Below are 19,341 nucleotides of genomic sequence, written 5' to 3' on the forward strand. Positions count from 1 at the left end.
TTGTTTAGTTGCTAAGTTGTGTCTAACTCTTTGTGGCTCCAAGGACTGTAGCCTACCAGTCTCCTCTGTCCATGAGATTTCCGAGGCAAGAATACTGGAGTGGGTTGCCATTTCCTTCTCTAGGTGATCTTCCTGACCCAGGGATTGAACCCAAGTCTCTTGCATTGCTAGGCAGATTCTTAACCACTCAGCCATCAGGGAAGTTGTTCCTTACTATTTACACGTCACTTGGAAGTTATTTCCTATGGTGTTCATTATCTTCATATATTACTGCAGGCATGAACATTACCCAGGTCCTAAACCCTAAAGACGATGCTATAATCTCCACGGGTATCAAAGGAATGAGTTTTATTCACAAATACCACAGTCATATGAACATGGGATGCTTTCCTTTAATATTTTGGCATAGGCATCAGAATATCAAAGACAGTATTCTGACTTCTGGAAAAACAGGCTTTCCCATGGGACATCAGATGAGTCTACTGTCATCGCCAGGTTTCCCTAGGCAAGCTTTTCTCCTCCATTGGACTAGGAGCTTCATAGCTGAGTTATTCGAACTCTTGTTTCATCTTTTATCTTGGTGTGCTATTTTGTTTTTCAAAAATCATATGGTCAAATGAAGAGATTTCAGGTAAGAATTAACAAAAAAAATCAGGTGCCCTTTCAAAGCTCATAGAAAAATGGCTCCAGCATTGCATGATGGCTCATTCAGGGCTACTTATGAATCACAACGCTGGTTTCAGTGTCATTGTATGGCTGCCCTCATGAAATAAGTAGCCTAAGGCTGGCTAGAGGCACCCAGTACTGGGAAGCTCTGCTCACCAATAGCTCTGTCATCAGTGAGACAGGTCTCTCTTCACCTGTTGTCCTGTTTGCCCCACCACTGGTTTAGAACTGACATGGGGAAGGGGTGCTCTATGCTGCTTTTCCAGACCCCAACATTTTTACTTACACTTCTGATTTTCAAATATGAATTTCCCTTTAATCAAATTGATAATGCCCTATCTTTATAGATATTTCTAAGCATCCTCTGCTTCCTTACCATTGATTTCAATTCAAGAATGGAAAAAAAAGTGGAGCAATTTCCCTGATGATCCAGTGACTAAGACTCTTGGCTCCCAGTGCAGGGGGCCTGGGTTCGATTCCTTCTGGTCAGAGAACTAGATCCCACATGCTGCAACTAAGAGTTCACATGTCTCAACTAAAGACACCATGAGCCGCAACTAAGACCCAGAGCGGCCAAATAAATAAATAAAAATATATTTTTAAAATTTTTTAAAAAGAATGGAAAAAAATGGCCATGAAACAATCCTTTATCCTTAGTCCCTGGAGAATTGGCTAACAACAGGCTCATCGCTCTGCAGACATGTCAGCATTCTTAAGATGTCAGAGTAAAACTCTCTCTCTCTAGGGAAAGTGACCTCCTAGCTCCCTGTCTCCAGGAACAGAGACTCTGTCCCCCTGATGTCCCTACTGAATAGGACCTAGTGCAGTTCAGCAAAAAGGGGAGGACATGGAGGTACAAAGAGGTATGTGTTCAAAACCAGCCGTGTTGAGTTCATGCTAGGTTCTCTGAACAAGTCGTTACCATTCACCCTATGCCTTCTCTGCTTATTTCTGACTCAAGGATGATATCATCGGCTCCGATTGGAGTGTAAGGAGTTGAGGTCATGTGCCACATTTTCTCAGTTCTAAGATTCACTGCTCCCACATTGTTTCTCCTAAAATAGGTGGATTCCCTACAACCCATGTGTATATTAAGAGCGTGCTTATTTTCCTCCCAAAGCTTTAAAAACAATGTCTGCAGTGGATGGTACAATCCGCCTGAGCTCAGAAGTGCCTGCCAAAGGGTATTAGGTCTCCCACTGCAGGGTGGGCCTGGGACTGCTGGAAAGGCCGGGGACAACTGAGAGGGCTCCTCACCCCGAGTCCTCGTCCCAATAGTAGTGGCTGCGGCCAGGATGGTTCTGCTCCACTTTGTCCATCTGCGAGGTCTTCACGAAGATGCCCGTCTTGGACGTCTGCTTCAGCAGGCGATTGTGGACGTCCGAGAGGATGGAGAAAGTGGTGCCCCGGGGGTAGCAGAGCCCCACTCGGATCCAGTCACCCCTAGAATGGGAAGCACAGTCATCAGGTGACGAGCAAGGATGTCCCAGTCATGGGGCCTCTTCGGTGCACTGGACAAAGACCCATGCATTCTCCATCGAACGGCATGCCCACTTTTCAGTGTGGAGGTTTGAAAGAACTGTTGGTCATGATTGGGTCACACAGTGTTCAAGGACAAAGGGAGAAACGATGACTGGAATGGATGATGGCAATGGGTCGGTGAGGTGTCCCCAGGGTCTGCACTGTGTGTTCTATGTGAAACACTGGCTAGGAAAAATAAAAAGACCTTCTTTCAACAGGGCTAGGAGCTTCCCTGGTGGCTCAGATGGTAAAGAATCTGCCTGCAGTGCAGGAGGCCTGGGTTCAATTACTGGGTCAAGAAGATTCCCTGGAGAGGGGAATAGCCACCCACTCCAGTATTCTTGCCTGGAGAATTCCATGGACAGAGGAGCCTGCTGGGCCACGGTCCAGCGGGTTGCAAAGGGTCGGACAAGACTCAGCGACTAACACTTTCACTTTTTCACTTCAGTAGGGCTGGAGTGAAAAAACCAGGGTCTGAAAGATCTGGATTCAGCCCCTTCCTGGTTCAGCCTGATTGTGGGGCCCATCTCATCTCTCTGGGTCTTCTTCTCTGCATCTGATAAATGTCTATCTCACGGGAATACTGTGCCAAGTTAATGATGTTCATGCACAGAAGATACGTGATATAAATAAATACATGAAGCCCTCTCCAGATGCCCTCAGCTTCAACCCTTCACCATGCAGAGTCTCATCTCTCTGTAAAATGGGAATGCCAGGGATTTTTGCCATATATCGAGCACTTTGTAAAGCCAGGTTCTTGGTGAAACACCTGCTGTACACTCTCACACTCCATCCTGACTACAGCTCTGCAAAGTAACACTATGTAGGCTCATCTCCTAGATGAAAAAAGAACTGAGGCTCTGAGGGTCAGACACCCTGTGCAAGGTCATCCACGCCCGGAACAGGACCTCAGCCCAGGTCTTCTGCCTTTTAACCACTAGGTGACGTCAAGCCCTCTAGGTGCATCCTCGTGCAGGGGTGATGTGGGCTAGCCTGGGATTCTGTGAGCAGTAAGCCCAGGACTTTGAAACGAGTCCCTGTTATCACCACAGCTTTGAGTGGGGCCAGGGCAGCTGTCCCCAGGTCACCTTGCTCCTGTGAGGCCCCCACTCACTTGTTGAAGTTGATGAGCCAGATGGTGAGCTCAGAGGGAGCAGTCTGGTCCCAGTGGATGGTGTAGCCCTTCTGCAGGGTGATGACTGGCTGGTATTGCTGGTAATGCGTGCTCCTGGTCAGGGCCCCTTCCAGGTAGAGAGGGTGGTTGGGGAAGTCATTCTTGATGATCTTCATCCGCAGATTACTGGTCTTGTAGGCCTGAATGTACATCTTTTAGAGCCCAAAAAGGAAACACACAACAGGGTAATTACAAGGGGTCATCCCGGGAACGTCTGGTTAACATCTGAGCACAGAGTACACTTTCACAAGCACTTGCTCTTCACAGAGCCCTTTTTAGAAAGCTTGAATGAGAGGAGGCCAAATAAGGGGGCATCTCTTTCTGCTGGTGAATGCGGCCCCAGCCGTTCTGTGCAAGCCAGTCAACGCTCTCTGTTCATCTTCAAAAAAGTGCTCTGTTGAGGGGAAACCAGCGGGAACTTGGAGGGTGTCTGCTTAATTGTCAGAGAGCAAATTGGGAGGAAAGTCAGGGGGATCAGGAAGAGGAGGAGGGGAGAGAGGATTTTCACACTTCTGCTGCAGAAGCAACTCCCCTGTAACCAGCTACTGTCCTGTCTGCATTTGAGAAAGAGCCTGGCCTGTGGCCAACTTCTCCCTCTCATCCTCGGTGTCTGGCTAGAGTGGTCAGTCCCTGTGGCTATCGGTACACATCGGGTGACCAATGGTGTCTCATTTCCGAGGCAAACATGCAAGCAAGACTGTTAGCTGCTGAGTCCAAGGGACAGAAAAGCCTGACTACTTGGTTTAAAATAGTCACCCTTGGTTTAAAATACCATGTCCTAATAGAGAACAGACTTGTGGCTGCCAAAAGGGGGAGGGAGGAGGAAGAAGGATGAATTGGGAGTCTAGGGTTGATAGATGCAAACTATGATATTTAGAATGGATAAACAAGAGGGTCCCCATGTATAGCCCAGGAAACTAGATTCAATAGCCTGTGATAAGCCATAAAGGAAAAGAGAACCTAAAAAGAAAGTATATATGAGTATAACTGAGCTACTTTACAGCAGAGATTGGCACAACCTTGTAAATCAACTGTGCTGTTGTTTAGTCGCTAAGTTGTGTCGAACTCTTTTGTGACCCCATGGACTGTAGCCCACCAGGCTCCTCTGTCCATGGGATTTCCCAGGCAAGAATACTGGAGTAGGTTGCTATTTCCTTCTCCAGGGGATCTTCCCGATCCAGGGATTGAACCTGAGTCTCCTGCACTGGCAGGAATATTTTTTTTTTCAATCACTGAGCCACCTGGTGGGTGGTAGTGGTTTAGTCATTAAGTTGTATCTGACTCTCACGACCCTATGGTCTGTAGCTCACCAGGCTCCTCTGTCCATGGGATACCCCAGGCAAGAATACTGGAGTGGGTTGCCATTTCCTTCTCCCTGAGCCACCTGAGAAGCCCCCAAATCAACTATATACCTCAATTTTAAAAACCCATTAAAAAACAAACAACACCATATCCAGAACTCCCCTGGTGGCCTAGTGGCGAAGAATCTACCTTCCAATGCAGGTGATACAGGTCTGATCCCCTATTGGGGAAATAAAATCCCACATGGCACAAAACAACTAAGCCAATGCCCCACAGCTACCCAACCTTCATGCTCTGGAGCCCGTGCTCTGCAACTAGAGAAGCCCCTGTGCACAACTAGAGAAAGACTACATGCTGCGACAAAGATCCAGTACAGCCAAGAAATAAAATAAAACACCGTGTCCTGTTTTAGGATCTGTCCCATATTCATCAGGTGACATCCCTGTGGCTGTGGCCAAGAGGAAACATCACATCAAGATTCAGTAACATTGTGCCTTTGGAAAGAAGGAGTTCTCTTCCTTTCTGCTTGTATCACATGAAAAATGGGAAGATGAACTTCAACCCTGTCCTAATGGAGTTGCCGTGAGTCTAAGCATTTAAAGGTATTGCATCTTAAAGCCTGTGGTAAGCTGTAAAGTGGAGGAAGGATATTATCATTATTATTTTTTAGTGTTTACATGTTCTTTTCCCATCCTTTAATGTTTTTAATTTATTTTTAATTGGAGGATAATTGCTTTATGACATTGTGATGGTTTCTGTCACACATCAATATGGATCAGCTATAGGTATACGTATGTCCCCTCTCTTAAACCTCCCTCCTGTGTCCCAGCCCACCCCTCCCCTCTAGGTTGTCACAGAGTACCGGGTTGAGCTCCCTGCATGAAACTGCAAATTCCCACTGGCTATCTCTTTTACATATGGTAGTGTATATGTTTTAACGCTACTCTCTCAATGCACCCCACCATCTCTGGAAAGGAGAATATTAATAGCAATTAACCAGTAGTGCATTCCGATAACCTCCAAGCTCGGTCAGCCCTTTTCCACAGAAGATGAGCAACGTATCGGGAAGAAAGGGTGGGAAGGAAGCTCAAGATCAAGGCTCCCTCCACATGGGATGTCTTGGCACTGAATCAGGGATACTCTCACTTTCAGAGTGTGGCTGCAAGGCCTAAGGGTCTGGTCACCCTTTAATTATGTGGGTCATGACTCCCGTTCATCAGCTCCCTTCAAACCACACTTCCCTTCTGAGCTGCCCTGGACCATGACATCACCTGCTCACTCCCGGAGCGTCAGACCCCTTGTCCTGCCCACATACGCAGCAGCCCCTCGGCCTGGATGATTCCCCGGGTCCGCCTCCCCTGCAGGGCGCTGGGGTGGGCCTGAGGAAGTCTCGCAATGGGGAGCGGGGTGCCCCTCCAGGCTCCATTAGCCGTCTCCACTGGGTTTGTAGCATGGCCTGACACTCCTTCCACATGCCTCTGTCAGCATTTCCCAGTCTCTGCGGCACCTCTTTCCAGCCTGATCGCTCTCTGCAGACCCCCGGCTCAGGCCCACTGTCTACCCTTTCAGTGCATCACCTCCCCTTCTACTGCGGAAAGAAATGCCCTGGACCTCCCTGATCCTGGCCCCTTCTTCCTCTGTGCCCTTCTCCTGCTACGCCAGCGCCTCCTGCCACGCCAGCCCCTCCTGCCTCTGCGGGCATCTGTTCCCAGCACAGCCCTGCCCCCAGGGCCCCTCGCCCCACTATGGCCCTTTACCTAGCTCCCTGCCCTGTCTCTCCCAGGATGTCAAGCCACCTTATCACCTTTAGCACTTCTCGTTTCTTTCTTTTTTGATTTTAGTTCCCCGACCAGGGAATGAACCCGGGCCCTTGGCAGTGAGAGTGCAGAGTGTTCACCACCAGACCTCTAGGAAGTCCCCCCTTAGCTCTCTTCTAACGCCCTGGATGCTGACGTCCACAGTGGTGATAACTGCCTGCCTCTGTGGTGGTGGTGAAGACTTCCTCATTCCTACGTGTTCCTACCCCACTGGGGCCTCCAGGCTTACCACCCTCCTCATCATACAGCTCTTTGTTTCCGTGGGGACTCATTCTTTCTGCTCATCCAGTCCTGGTTATTCCTCTGCATAACATCAATGTAGTCACCGATATTTTCACACGACCGGCACTTTCCTTGTCTGCTGCCCATGTGGCCACTGGGCACTGGAAATGTGGGCAGTGTGGCTGAGGCCCCAGATTTTAAATTTCACTTTAATTAATTTAAATTTCAAAAGTGGTATAAGAGAGTTTTCCCTGAAACACAGCTGTATTGTTTTGGTAGGACTAGCTTTGACTTTAACTGTAGAAAATTTGAATGCAAACTGAATGGGCTACAAGCATAAAATATGCAGAGAATTTTGAAGACTTGGGACAGGAAAAAAAATGAATGTAAAATGCCTCATTAATTATTTTTTATGCTGATTACATGTTGAGATGATAGCATTTTGAATATATTGAGTTAAATAGAGTCTATTATTAGAATAGATTTTACTCGTTTATTTTTCCTTTTTAACGTAACTCCTGGAACATTTGAGCTCATGTGACTGTATTATATCTCTGGTGGAGAGGACTGATGAGGCACTTACATGCTCACTAAGAGAGTTCAACTATTTTCCTGATTTTATATATAAGAAAACAGAGGCTTCAGGAGTTTAGATAACTTGCCCAAGGTCACACAGTAAGTGCAGGAGCCTGACCTCTGCTTACAAAGTGTTTTCACTTGGGCTTTTTGGAAATCCTATTGGGTGAGGAGAAAAAATAAAAATAAAAAAGAATAAAGAATGGCACAATTTCATTCTTCTTTATGACTGAGTATTCTTTAATTGTGTATATGTATCATGTCTTCTTTATCCATTCCTCTGTTGGTGGACACTTAGATTGCTTCCATGTCCTGACTATTGTAAATAGTGCTGCAATGAACATTGGGGTGCATATATCTTTTTGAATTATGGTTTTCTCCACTTATATGCCCAGGAGTGGGACTTCTGGGTCATACAGTAGTTCTATTTTTAGTTTTTTGAGGAACCTCCATACTGTTCTCTTAGTGGCTGTACCAATTTACATTCCCACCAACAGAGCAAGAGGGTTCCCTTTTCTCCATACCCTCTTCAGCATTTATTATTTGTAGATTTTTTGGTGATGAATTGGGAGAGTGGGATTGACATATATACACTATGTATAAAATAGATAACTATTGAGACTATGTATAAAATAGATAACTATTGAGACTATGTATAAAATAGATAACTAATGAGAACCTACTGTAAGCACAGGGGGCTCTATTTGATGCTCTGTAGTGACTAAAATGGGAAGAAAATCTAAAAAAGAGGGGATATGTGTATACGTACAGTGACTCACTCTGCTGTATGTCAGAAGCTAAGATGACACTGTAAAGTGACTGTACTCTGATAAAATTTTTAAACAAGATACAGAAGAAGCCTATGGGGCTTTCGTAGTGGCTCAGTGGTAAAGAATCTGCCTGCCAAAGCAGGGCACACGAGTTTGACCCCTGGTCCGGGAATATCCCGGAAGAACTAAGCCTGTGCGCCACAACCACTGAAGCCTGCACTCTGGAGCCCGTGCTCCTCAACACGAGAAGCCACCACAGTGAGAAGCCTGGGCACCGCAGCTAGAGAGCAGCCCCTGCTCGCCGCAACTAGAGAAAAGCTGTGTACAGCAACAGAGACCCAGCACAGCCAAAAACAAATACATAAATAAAATGTTTTTTTCAAAAAGAAGAAGCCCATGTCTCTTTCTGGCCTGGCTCAATGCTCATCCCACGAGTAGATGACAGTGACCCCGAGGAGGCGCACCCCGCATCCCCACCCACCTGTGCATAGCGCCCGCTGCAGATGGCCCCTCTCCAGTCTGGAACGTTGATGCAGTCTGGGTGCCGGACCAGCCAGTTGTCATCCTTAGTGAGGTAGGAGCCGGGGTACTCGGACACAGAGCCGTCCACATCATGGAACACTGATGTCTTATCCCCGTCCATGTCCAGCTGGTTGAACCAGGGCCCGGGCTCCCCGAAGAAAACTCTGGAAGTAATCTAAACAGAAACCAGGAAAGTGAGGCTGGACCAGAAGGTGGAGGGTGGAGGGTAGTGGCCATCGGCGGGCCAGGGTGAAGTTCCTGATTTCTGCTGATGCTACCAACCAGCCAAAGCAGAGAGGCTCTGGGGCAGTGCAGGAAACCACATGGCTGACTCTTCAGATGGAGCCAGAAAGACAACCAGATATCTGCTGTGCTTCGACCCCCAGGCCCAGCATGCGGTTTTGGCCTCTACTCACTGGAGGGCTGGCTGCTGTGTGCAGCCCCAGAGAATACCATGACACGTGGCTCAAAAGGCTGCATGGGGCAGGGAGGTGGGCAGAGTGTGTGTGTGACAGAGACAGAGAGGAAATGAGATTGAGGTGGTGGTGAGTGTTTGCATGAGAAAGTATTACATATATATAACAAACATGCACACACGTCAGGTGGACATGTGTGACGCGAGGATGTGTATGTGAGTGTGTGTGGGTGAGTGTGTGTGTGAGTGTACACTGTGGTGTAGGAAGGCAGTCTTTCAACATGAGCCCTTGGAGAGTTCCATGACTGACCTCTTTCAGGCCTCCAATGGCCTGAGTAAAGAAATTAAGTAACTTGAGTTTCACATCTTTTCCCTCAGCTGCCAGGAACTGGGCAGACAGGCAAAGGGCAGGAGCAGGAGGAGGAGGGGGGAGGTCTGGGAATGCTGTAACCCAGAGAAAATGTACCCGGAGCCCTGGACCTGCCAGTCTCAGGGGTAGCCCTCCATCCTGACCACCTCACCCCTGGCTCCTAATTTGCTGCCATCCAGGGCCAGGAGGGCCCTGTTTATGTTTCAGTCTCTGGGAGAGATTAAACAGAGCTTCTTCTGCAAAGATTCCTTCGGAAACTGCTGTTTTTTTGTGTTTTTTTTTAGATTAATTGTGCCAACTGAAGTGGCCCAGTCACCAAACTCCAGAAGTTGAACCCAAGAACCTTGGAGGAACAGAGCCTCAGAACTCTGAGGGCAGCGGAAAGTTCTTGCCAAGGCTTGGGTGGGTTTTGAGCAGGCTGAGGGCAGGCGGGCATTCACCCAGACTTGACCTGTGGGGCAACCTCTGCTTGTACTTTTCCAGTTTGGCTGCAGACAGACCTAAGACGTGGCCCGACCTGCTCGGAGGAGGATGTTCAACCCCTGTGGTGGTGTCAACAGCTCAGATTCCAGGCCCCCAGGGACTCGTGAATCACTGGCCGAGTCTGGGTTTTCTCGGAGCCCGCCCCGGGTCAGGGGGAGGCCCACTCACCGGGACATCCTCAAAGGCAATATTGGTAACATTGTTGTGGGGGCAGCTCTGCCAGGCATTGTTCAGACGGAAGGCCAGGGCGCTGGTGTGCCGGCCCTCCAGGGCTGCGAACTTGCGGAAAGTACAGTTCTGGATGTTGATGGGGCCGTCATAGAACTGAATGCCTCGGATGGGAAAATTCCTGTGGAGTGAAGGGAGTCAGCTGTCAGGGTGATGGCCATGTGGTGCCGCCATGTTTTTTGCACCCTCCAAGGTGGATGGTAATGATGGGTAAATCATTCCTCATTCCTACTCCACCTCCCAAAACTGCCCCTATAACATAACATGATTGATTCATTAATTCATTCACTAAGAAAGCATTTACGGGTACAGTATGCATGCATCTGTGCTCAGTTGTATCTGACTCTTTATGACTCCATGGACTATATAGGCCACCAGGCTCGTCTGTCCATGGGATTCTCCAGGCAAGAATACTGGAGTAAGGAGCCATTCTCTTCTCCATGCGATCTTCCTGACACAGGCATGGAACCCACATCTCCTGCATGGCCAGGCAGATTCTTTACTGTTGAGCCACCAGTACACAAGAATAACTGATTGCTGGATGAATTATTAGATGGATGGATGGATGTCTAATTGTTGGCTTGAGGTTTGGGGGATGTTCTGTACAGACATTTCCCCAAATCTTTCCATCCTATCAAGAGTCATCAGATAAATATGGTGAGTATTCTTGGAGAGTGCCAATATTAATATCATGTCCCTCAGGAGAGTACAGCCACTAGTCATTATCCCCTTAGTCTTAGTTGCTATAACAATTTAATTAGATTAAGACCCAGATGAGTTTCCTCTCTGTGAGTAAGCCTTTTGATGGACAGCATGCTGGGTTTGGGAAACAAGGGAGAGGGAGGACACCAAATGGAAGGTGATAGTGAAATGGAAGAGTAACTTCAATGTGATGTTTCCAGCACCCTTAGAAGGGAGGGCAGGACCCACGGGGAGGACAAGCCTGTGAATTGGCAGAGGACCTCAAGAAAGCCCTGGTGCCCAGGAGGCAGGGGAAGATGGAGCAAAAGGCAAAAGGCTTGGAGCTGGAGGTAGGAGAGGCTGTGGGAGAACTAGTGACTCAGAAATTCTGCCTCTGGTCCAGCAGTGGGACACAAGATGCCACTCTCCTCTGCCACAGACTCCTGAACAGGGTGTGGAAAACACAGGGTTGTGATGGCTGAGCTGATCCATCTTGGGCCTGGCCCTGAATCTAGACTTGCTCATTCTTCAAGCCTGATTTTTATGTTTTTACTGGTATCTCTACTTCAGGGGGTCTTCCCTGGTGGCTCAGTGGTAAAAAATCCACATGCCAATGCAGGAGACATGGGTTCGAGCCCTGGGAGGGAAAGATCCCCTGGAGAAGGGAATGGCAACACACTCCAGTATTCTTGTCTGATAAATCCCATGGAGAGAGGAGGCTGGTGGGCTACAGTCCATGGGGCTGCAAAGAGTGGGACATGACTGAGCAACTAAACAACAGCAACAACTATTTTGGGCCAGGACCCTCTCTTTCCATGGTAAACATAAAGAAGGAAGGGCAGAAGGAAGGAAAACAAAGCAGAAAAGGGGGTCTGTCCATGGGGAGAGGCCACATATCAGCTGTCCCCATCTCCAGAGCTGGGCTCCCCTCATCCATACATGTTCCCCCAAGGAAGGGCCTGGTCATGCCAGTCTTGGCAACACGCCTTCAGGACACTGTATGCCAAGGACTTCTGGAATTTCTGTATCTTTCTATTTGTAATTGATTAATGACATCGCCTTGAATTGTGTTCTCATGGAGCAGCTCCGTGCATTTTTCCATTTAAGGTATTTTAGGGGCAGCCCATTCTGACTAGCTCTATATTTAAACTGTGAGCTTACTTTATGCTGGGACCCCAACCCAGGCCTATACAGAAGGGATCCCCCACAATTCGGTCCGCACTGTCCTGGGCTCCTGCTCTCAAACATAGTTGGAGGAACCTGCCTAAGTCTGACCAAGCTGTCAGGCCTCCATAAACAAACTCACCTCTGGAAGTCATCAGGACATTATGGCCCTGGGAGGCTGGGAACCCTCAGTGTGGAAACTCAAATACACAGACCCAGAGTTGCTCATAAAAATGATCTGAAGGGATTGCTACATCTCTTAGGCTAAACAGAAACAAGGGCTCCTAGATCGCTCGTGCCCAAGGAGACTGTGGGTCGGTCCTCACAATCTTTACAAAGATGCCCATCCCTCTAGGGCTGGAGGCTTAGGCCTGGGTCCCACCTGTAGGAGCAGGAAGGATAAGTTCCTGAGAAAGAGGAGAAGGCTTGGGGGCAGGGCAGGAAGGGTTGATCTTAGCCTTCTGCTGCTTGTGGCTCAGCGGCTTCCTCTCTGGCTTGATTTCACATCTGAGCAGAAACACTATTCTCACCGCTGACTCAGCCTGCAGCTTTCCGAGGAATTAAGCGAGTCCCTCTGCTCTGCTAGCTCATCACCTCTCCAAGTCACCACCGCCCCCAGCCGCCCCACCACCTGGTTATCATCCAGCGATAGAGAGCCTCTGACCCCCTCCCCAGGACAGGCGTGCTACTCTGCTGTTTAACAGACCTGATGGCTAGAAAATTCTTTCCCGCACAAAACCAATTCTGACCCTTAGGCACACATAGGGTGAGTTTCATCTTCTAAGTGCATGGCAGGTTGTGTGACAGCATCTCCCGTGCTGTTTCCCCAAGTCTGGTCCCATCTTCTGCTTGAAGACCCCCATCTCCATGTGACGTGACTCTGGGCTGTATGGCCCTCTGGGTTACTCCCCTTCAAGTGCTTAGGGCTGACTATCCTCACACCTCTGTCAGGGGTGGGTGAGATGCTCCAAGTGAGTGGGCTGTACAAGGAGAAAGGAAGCCAGGGTCACCCATCCTGGAGACTAAATTCCCATGGACGTGGCTCAGAACCACATTATATGTTTTGACAGCTGTGCCCTGCTGTTGACTCCCTTTCAACAGTTTTTTGACTTCTCTCTCTCTCATTCTAGATTTCACCCCTCTGCTGGTTAATTGCAATTGTTTCCATGATTTCTCTGACCAGTAGAGGACAGAGGAATTCACAGTCAACAGGTAGAGATCACATACTAGCATCTTTCCTTCCACTGCTGTCATTTAGGTTAAGCCACAAGTCCCTTGGACAGCAGGGAGATCAAATCAGTCAATCTTAAAGGAAATCAACCCTGAATATTCATTGGAAGAACTGATGCTGAAGCTCCAATACTTTGGCCACTTGACATGATGAACTGATTCACTGGAAAAAGACCCTGATGCTGGGAAAGATTGAAGGCAGAAGGAGAAGGGGGCAACAGAGAATGAGGTGGTTGGATGGCATCACCAACTCAATGGATGTGAGTCTGAGCAAACTCCAGGAGATAGGGAAGGATAAGAGAGCCTGGCGTGCTGTAGTACATGAGGTCGCAAAGAATCAGACACAACTTCATGACTGAACAACAGGCAGAACAAGGAAGCTGCCATGCTTGCAAACCTACTGGCCTATGGGGAGGGTCCTTCCACTGTGGTCCAAGCCACCAGGACCCCAGATCCTGTTGTCCATCATCTCTGTGCCAACGTTGCCACTCTCGCCGACAAACAAGCTGTTCTTGATCTCCTGCTTAGAGCCATCATCATAGGGGAAGGTTCCACCACTGCAGAGAGAAGGTGTCTGAGATGAGATGTCTGGAGACAGCATCCCACAGGGGTCAGGGGCGATGACCACTGCTCTTACCTGGCTAAGGTCAGGCCGATGCCATTGTCAGCAAACCTGGGGACAAGAGCAGACAGTCAGACAAGAGCATCTCAGACTTAACACACATAAAAGAGAGGAGCTATCATGCATCTAAGCCTGTTCAATGTCCCACGTGCGCATTTTCAGTGAAGTCCTCACTGTAATTCCTTCTCCTCTGGATGTGTGTGTGTGTTCATATGCTCAGTTCTATCTGACTCTTTGTGACTCCATGGACTGCAGCCTGCTGGCCTCCTCTGTCCATGGGATTCTCCAGGCAAGAATACTTGAGTGGGTAGCCATGCCCTCCTTCAGGGGACCTTTCTGACCTAGGGATCAAATGCACATCTCTCAAGTCTCCTGCTTTGGCAGGTGGGTTCATTACCACTAGCACCATCAGGGAAGCCCATGTCTCCTTTAAATCAATCACAATAAAATGGGGAAATACACTTATTTCCCACATATAATTTCTGGTGTCCCTTTTATTTTGCCAAGCGGCATGTGAGATCTTAGTTCCCTGACCAGGGGTCAAAGCCATGTTCCATGCATTGCAAGGCAGAGTCTTAACCCCTGGAACACCAGGGAAGTCCATGGTCTCCGACTTTTAACACCAAAGGCAGACCAGGAGGACATTTTCCACTTCTCCTTTAGAGGAAACCCCAACTCAGCTGCCTGTCCCTCTGGTTCTTGTCCAGTGTGGCCATAGCTGTCCATGGGGACCTTCTATCAGAGCTCGGGGTCCCTGTCTTCTTCCTCTGGGGTTGAAGTCTGATGTGCTGCTATTTCAAGTTCCAGTTCAACTGCTCACCTTGCAGGAAATACACTCAACAGAGTCGGCGTACCATGTCTAGATGGACATGAGGGTTTATATCTCTGAGAAACATGGTAAGAAATAAATGCGACTAGGGGTCCAGCACACAGGAGGTGCCTGGAATGTTCTGTTTCCTTCTTCCTTCCTTCCTCCAGGTGACTGGTGATACGACTGACTTTGTGACCTAGAGCCAAGCCCAGTGACTATTTGGGGGCAGTTATGACCCACAGCCACTGAGATGGTGGACAGAAGCCACGTGCTGCCTCTAGCAGGCTTTCTGGGTCACTTCCTGCTGCCCTTCCGTGTCCCTGCCTGGCTGGGCAACCAGAAGGTCAAACATTGGTCTGTCTGGACTCTTCTGTCTTGCTTGTGCCTGTCTCCCACCCGGGGGAGGTGGGGAGGAACATGGTCTCCATACTGTGCCCATGCCTCACTCACTTGCAGCTGTCCAACCACACGTCCCCGCCACGCAGCCAGGCCCCGTGATCTTGGTTCTTGTAGGCAGTAAAGTGTTTGATGATGGCTGGCTCCCGGGGCTTCAGTGGGTCGGCGTCCTGGTGGGGGCTGTATCTGGAACACACAGTGGGGAGGCACAGGTGACCGAGTTGTTGGGGAAGGGGTCCTCTTGAACTGACTGCCCTTCTGGGTGGTGGTGAGCTTCTCTCTGCTTACGGTGCCCAGAAGACTCGGGCTAAAGAGCAATCAATCCGCCCATGCTGGGCTCTGCAATGAGCCTTCTGAGCCTGATGTCAAAGTCAGAGGTCTTCTCTTCAGGCACCAGCCCCGTTCAGCCTATAGACAAGTCGCTTCTCTTGCTCATCATCGCCTTGAGGACTGCTCCCCCAACCCTGGCCCTAAGGTGGGGTCAAAGCCCTGGAGAAAGTTCAGACTGCCAGTCCTAACCCTGGCACTTGATGCAGACGGGGAAGGGGAGTCTGAGATGCCCTGCTGTCTACTCCCCAGGGAGTAACCTTGACCTTGTGCCTTTTCTGGGTTGCAACATTTTAGCCACCAAATGGAGCACTGAGCCTGGATGTTCCTGACATCGAGGCCAGCAAAAGTCTTCCACTGGGAGGATCATGTCACTGGTGTTGCCTACTCTTGACAGAGACCAAGCACCTTGGTCTGTTTAAAAGGTACTGATTTTCCTAACTATCTGGAGGTTTGAACAGCATATTTTAAAAGCAGCTCCTAGCCTTGGGCTGAGCTCCAGATGTATGTATAGGTACAACCTCAATGTTTCTGCCTATTAAATTGATGGCAAAATTCCTCCCTTCTTTTCTCTTCTCTTCACCTTTTATGTCCCAGCCCTGCCAACTTACTGAAAAGCAGGTATTGGATTTTGCTGATTTTTCTAGAAACCTCTTGAAATTTCTTTTTCCTTACAACTGCTGAAGCCTTGACCCTGACTCAGATTTGGCCTCACTCAGGTTTTCCCATAAAGTAACCCCAGCAGCAAGCTCCATGCACAGGACACAGAACATGCCAAAAGATACTTAAAGGATGAATGAATGAGTGAATAAAGGGAATAGGGCTGAGTCTAGAGTTCCCCATGGAGTGCATGGACTCCCCAAGGTTGATTACCTGGCAGAGATGATGGAGAGGAAGGGCCGCTTGTCTTTGGCAGAGGCCTGGGTGGTTTTGACCCCGTTGTCTATGATCATGCCAGCCTGGGGAGAGGGGACATTTAGGGACACATTATTGTGGACCACAGGCTGCAGGCATCTTCTCATACCCAGCCTCATGGTATACTCTTGAATGCTCTAGTAAAACTAGCTTTGCTCTCAGAATGTATTAATAGAGATGGGGGGTCTGCAGTGAGGGAAGTGAAGAACATGGATTGTTCTGCATGGCTCAAGTCAAATCTGGAATAAGGTGTTGTCTCTGAGGTATAGATGAGGATGCTGAGGTTTAGATGGGGTTAAATATCTTGTCCAAGGACATACAGCTAAGTCCATTATCAGAACTCACACTGCTTTGGGCAGTTATAAGCCCAGGTTCCAAATTAAAGACAATAGACATGCTATCTTGGGAAATGTGTCTGCAATGATGCAAAGAAAATGCTGAGCTTATGCTTTGTCTTTACCTTGGAGCAGGGGTCTTTGATCCTCCCCCAGTTTTGTCTCAGTTTTTGCCTGACTCAAGGAAAAAAAAATCTCACTTTCTTATTTGGCCCCCAAGGTGTCCACTTTGTCAGCCACAGGTGAGTGTGAGTCTAGGCAACCGAACAAGGCTGTCCAGGGTAGCTCTGTTCAGTCCACCCTCAGGGCTGGATTCCCTCGGCCTGTTAGGAAGGTTTGACTACATCATCTCCTCTTTATACAACTGAGGACGCTGGCTACTGTGATCTTCAGCTGGCATGTAATTAAGCGGTGGGGAGGTGAGTAAGTCAGGAGAAGCGGGGCTCCATCCTTAGCACGTCCTTCATAAGTGTGACCTTGGGTAAATCCCATCACCTCTGGGGCTTCAGTTGGCTGATGACATTAGGGTCCTGCTGTGAGGACCAAATAAGACAGGCCAGGTGAAGAGCCCAGGGGCAGAGCCCTCACATGGGGACATGGGGTCAGTGCTCACGTTGGTATGGGCGCCCACGCCATGTGCAGGGCTCCTCCTGGCTCAGGCCTCAGAATCCATCCAGCTCTAGGGTCTTCTCTGTCCCCTTCCCTCCCTGCCAACTTCCTCAGGGCCTGTCCCTTCCTCTGTGCCCAGGAGTCCTGGCTACCATCCTCCCTCGAGTATTCCTCTCCTTTCTAACCTCCCCAAACACCAGGGTCCTGTGTGGCCCAGCCTCCACTCACGGGGAGGCTTCTCTAGGAAGGGGTCGTGACAAGCGGCCAACAGTTGTCTCTCCACAGCCCCTCTTCTCCCACAGAGATGTGGCCCCTAAGCCTGCTCTGCAGAGAGATGGCTCTCCCAGGCCCGCAGCAGCCTCCGAAAAACCCACCTGGAGCTTGTGCTAATTCCCTCACCTCTGTCCAGGTGGCACTGTTACCCTCCCTGCCTCCACCCTTGGGCCAGGGAAGCTCGTCTTTCTTGGCTTCTAGGACGTGACACTGCCCCGGGCCACAAGACACTGCCCTCTGCCCACACGGCCTAGCCCTCCTCTCAGGACCACTTTCCCTACCCCACCTCCCAGGTGGAAGCACAGGGCTGTTCTGAGATTATTTCTTTACACTTCTCTCTAGTTGAATCTCTTTTTTTGACCCTGAATGCATCCGTTCCCTGCTAAGGGTCTCAGTTTCCTCCGTCGGCACCTCCAGGAAGAGGACCAGAAGACCAGCCTTGACATTCCAGACTCTTTCTTCCACGGACGCTGTCCCTGCATCCCCAAGGCCACCTCCATCCCCATCACAGCACCTCTGGTCCCAGCCCCACTCCCAGGCTCCATTCCTGCATGACCATGAGTCTGGTCTTGATGTTGTCCTTGTTGGGGGTCCTGGGCACCCTTGAGATCCCAGTCCCTTCCCCAGCACCTCGTTTGGGGCTGGACTCACAGAACTGTTGTTGTTGTTGTTTATTTGCTAAGTAAATAAACTCTTTGCGGCTCCATGGACTGCAGCCTGCCAGGCTTCTCTGTCCATGGGATTTCCCAGGCAAGAACACTGGAGTGGGTTGCCATTTCCTTACACACAGAACTACTGATGAGTAAATGAAGATGACAGGAAAATTCTGTTTCCACTTGCCTCTTTAGTGCTGTATACCAAGGGAAACAAAGTGAACAGAGGGAAGGATGCTGACGCTACCTATATCTTTTCTCCAGGACCAGGTACTTATCTTCTCCAGCTCATAGGACCTGGCTTTTCACACTCATCCCCACCATATGTGCTGCAAAGTCAATCTCAGGTGCCCCAAGCAGGGGCCACCAGGAGGAGTAGCCTGAGTGATGGCGCTTCCTGCCTCTCCTTTTGGCTCCGACCAGTTGCCAGGTGGAGGCCAAGGCAGGAACAGCCACAGGAGAGCCTTGCTGAGGACGGCCGGGACCTGGGAGGCCATGGAAGGCTGCTTTGTGTCCTTCAAGGCCTAGGCTAGGAATGCACTTGCTCCCGCTGTCACCAGCGGCAGTTCTTGCTCTAACCCTGTGCAGGCCTAGGAAGACTGGCCAACGGGCTGGCAGGGAGGCGCAGTCTGGAAGCACTTACCCGGTAGTTGGAGTGCGCTCGGTTGTTAAGGAATTTCCCCAATGGAATGTGCTCTGAATAACCCGGGGAGTACATGCCGGCTGAGGGGCCCGTCGGGACGTGGTGAAAAATGAACCAGAACCCAGTTTCCTGATGGAGGAAGACACGGGGGAAAGGCACAGAATTCAGCACCAGGGAGCTTCTTGTGGGGGTAACTGTATGGCCCAGACTTGGGGTGAGCCTAGTGCTATCACCCAAACGGCCCCATCCCCCACCCCCAAACACACCTGCAGAGAACAGTGAAAAGTATGAGGCAAGTATATTTTGTGGGTGGGTGGGGCTCCATCCTGACTGTTAAAACCCTTCGTGGGGTCCTACTGTATCAGCCATGGGAAACAAGTGGCTGGATTTCAGAGCTACCTTGGGTCCATCGCCACCCCCTCTCCCAACACAGAACACGAGGGTCCCCTGAACTTTTTTCTTAGCTTTTCCCTTTTATTCCACAGACATGGAAGCTGAGAACCAGAGACAGCAGCTGACCTGCTTAGGACCCCCGGGAAGGTGAGCAGCACAGAGGGCTGGGTGAGAGGCAAGCGGGGTAGACAGAATGCCATGTTTGGACCCTCTGCATGTCCCT

General features: G+C 49.6%; 1 protein-coding gene across 2 annotated transcripts in view; it reads right to left on the reverse strand.

Moving 5' to 3' along the window:
- The window catches only part of CEMIP (cell migration inducing hyaluronidase 1), a 160,766-nt gene that overhangs the window by 11,823 nt on the left and 129,602 nt on the right, over positions 1 to 19,341 (reverse strand). For both annotated transcript variants that reach the window (XM_070478230.1, XM_020897777.2), the window contains exons 16-24: positions 18,726 to 18,854; positions 16,171 to 16,256; positions 15,025 to 15,156; positions 13,779 to 13,814; positions 13,543 to 13,698; positions 10,007 to 10,187; positions 8,530 to 8,745; positions 3,302 to 3,513; positions 1,924 to 2,109 (exon numbers count right to left, since the gene is read on the reverse strand). In XM_070478230.1, coding sequence (XP_070334331.1) covers positions 1,924 to 2,109; positions 3,302 to 3,513; positions 8,530 to 8,745; positions 10,007 to 10,187; positions 13,543 to 13,698; positions 13,779 to 13,814; positions 15,025 to 15,156; positions 16,171 to 16,256; positions 18,726 to 18,854 — 1,334 coding nt within the window. The remainder of the gene's footprint in view (positions 1 to 1,923; positions 2,110 to 3,301; positions 3,514 to 8,529; positions 8,746 to 10,006; positions 10,188 to 13,542; positions 13,699 to 13,778; positions 13,815 to 15,024; positions 15,157 to 16,170; positions 16,257 to 18,725; positions 18,855 to 19,341) is intronic.

Source organism: Odocoileus virginianus, chromosome 16 (assembly GCF_023699985.2).
Source record: "Odocoileus virginianus isolate 20LAN1187 ecotype Illinois chromosome 16, Ovbor_1.2, whole genome shotgun sequence".
In the NCBI taxonomy this organism is placed as follows: domain Eukaryota; kingdom Metazoa; phylum Chordata; class Mammalia; order Artiodactyla; family Cervidae; genus Odocoileus; species Odocoileus virginianus.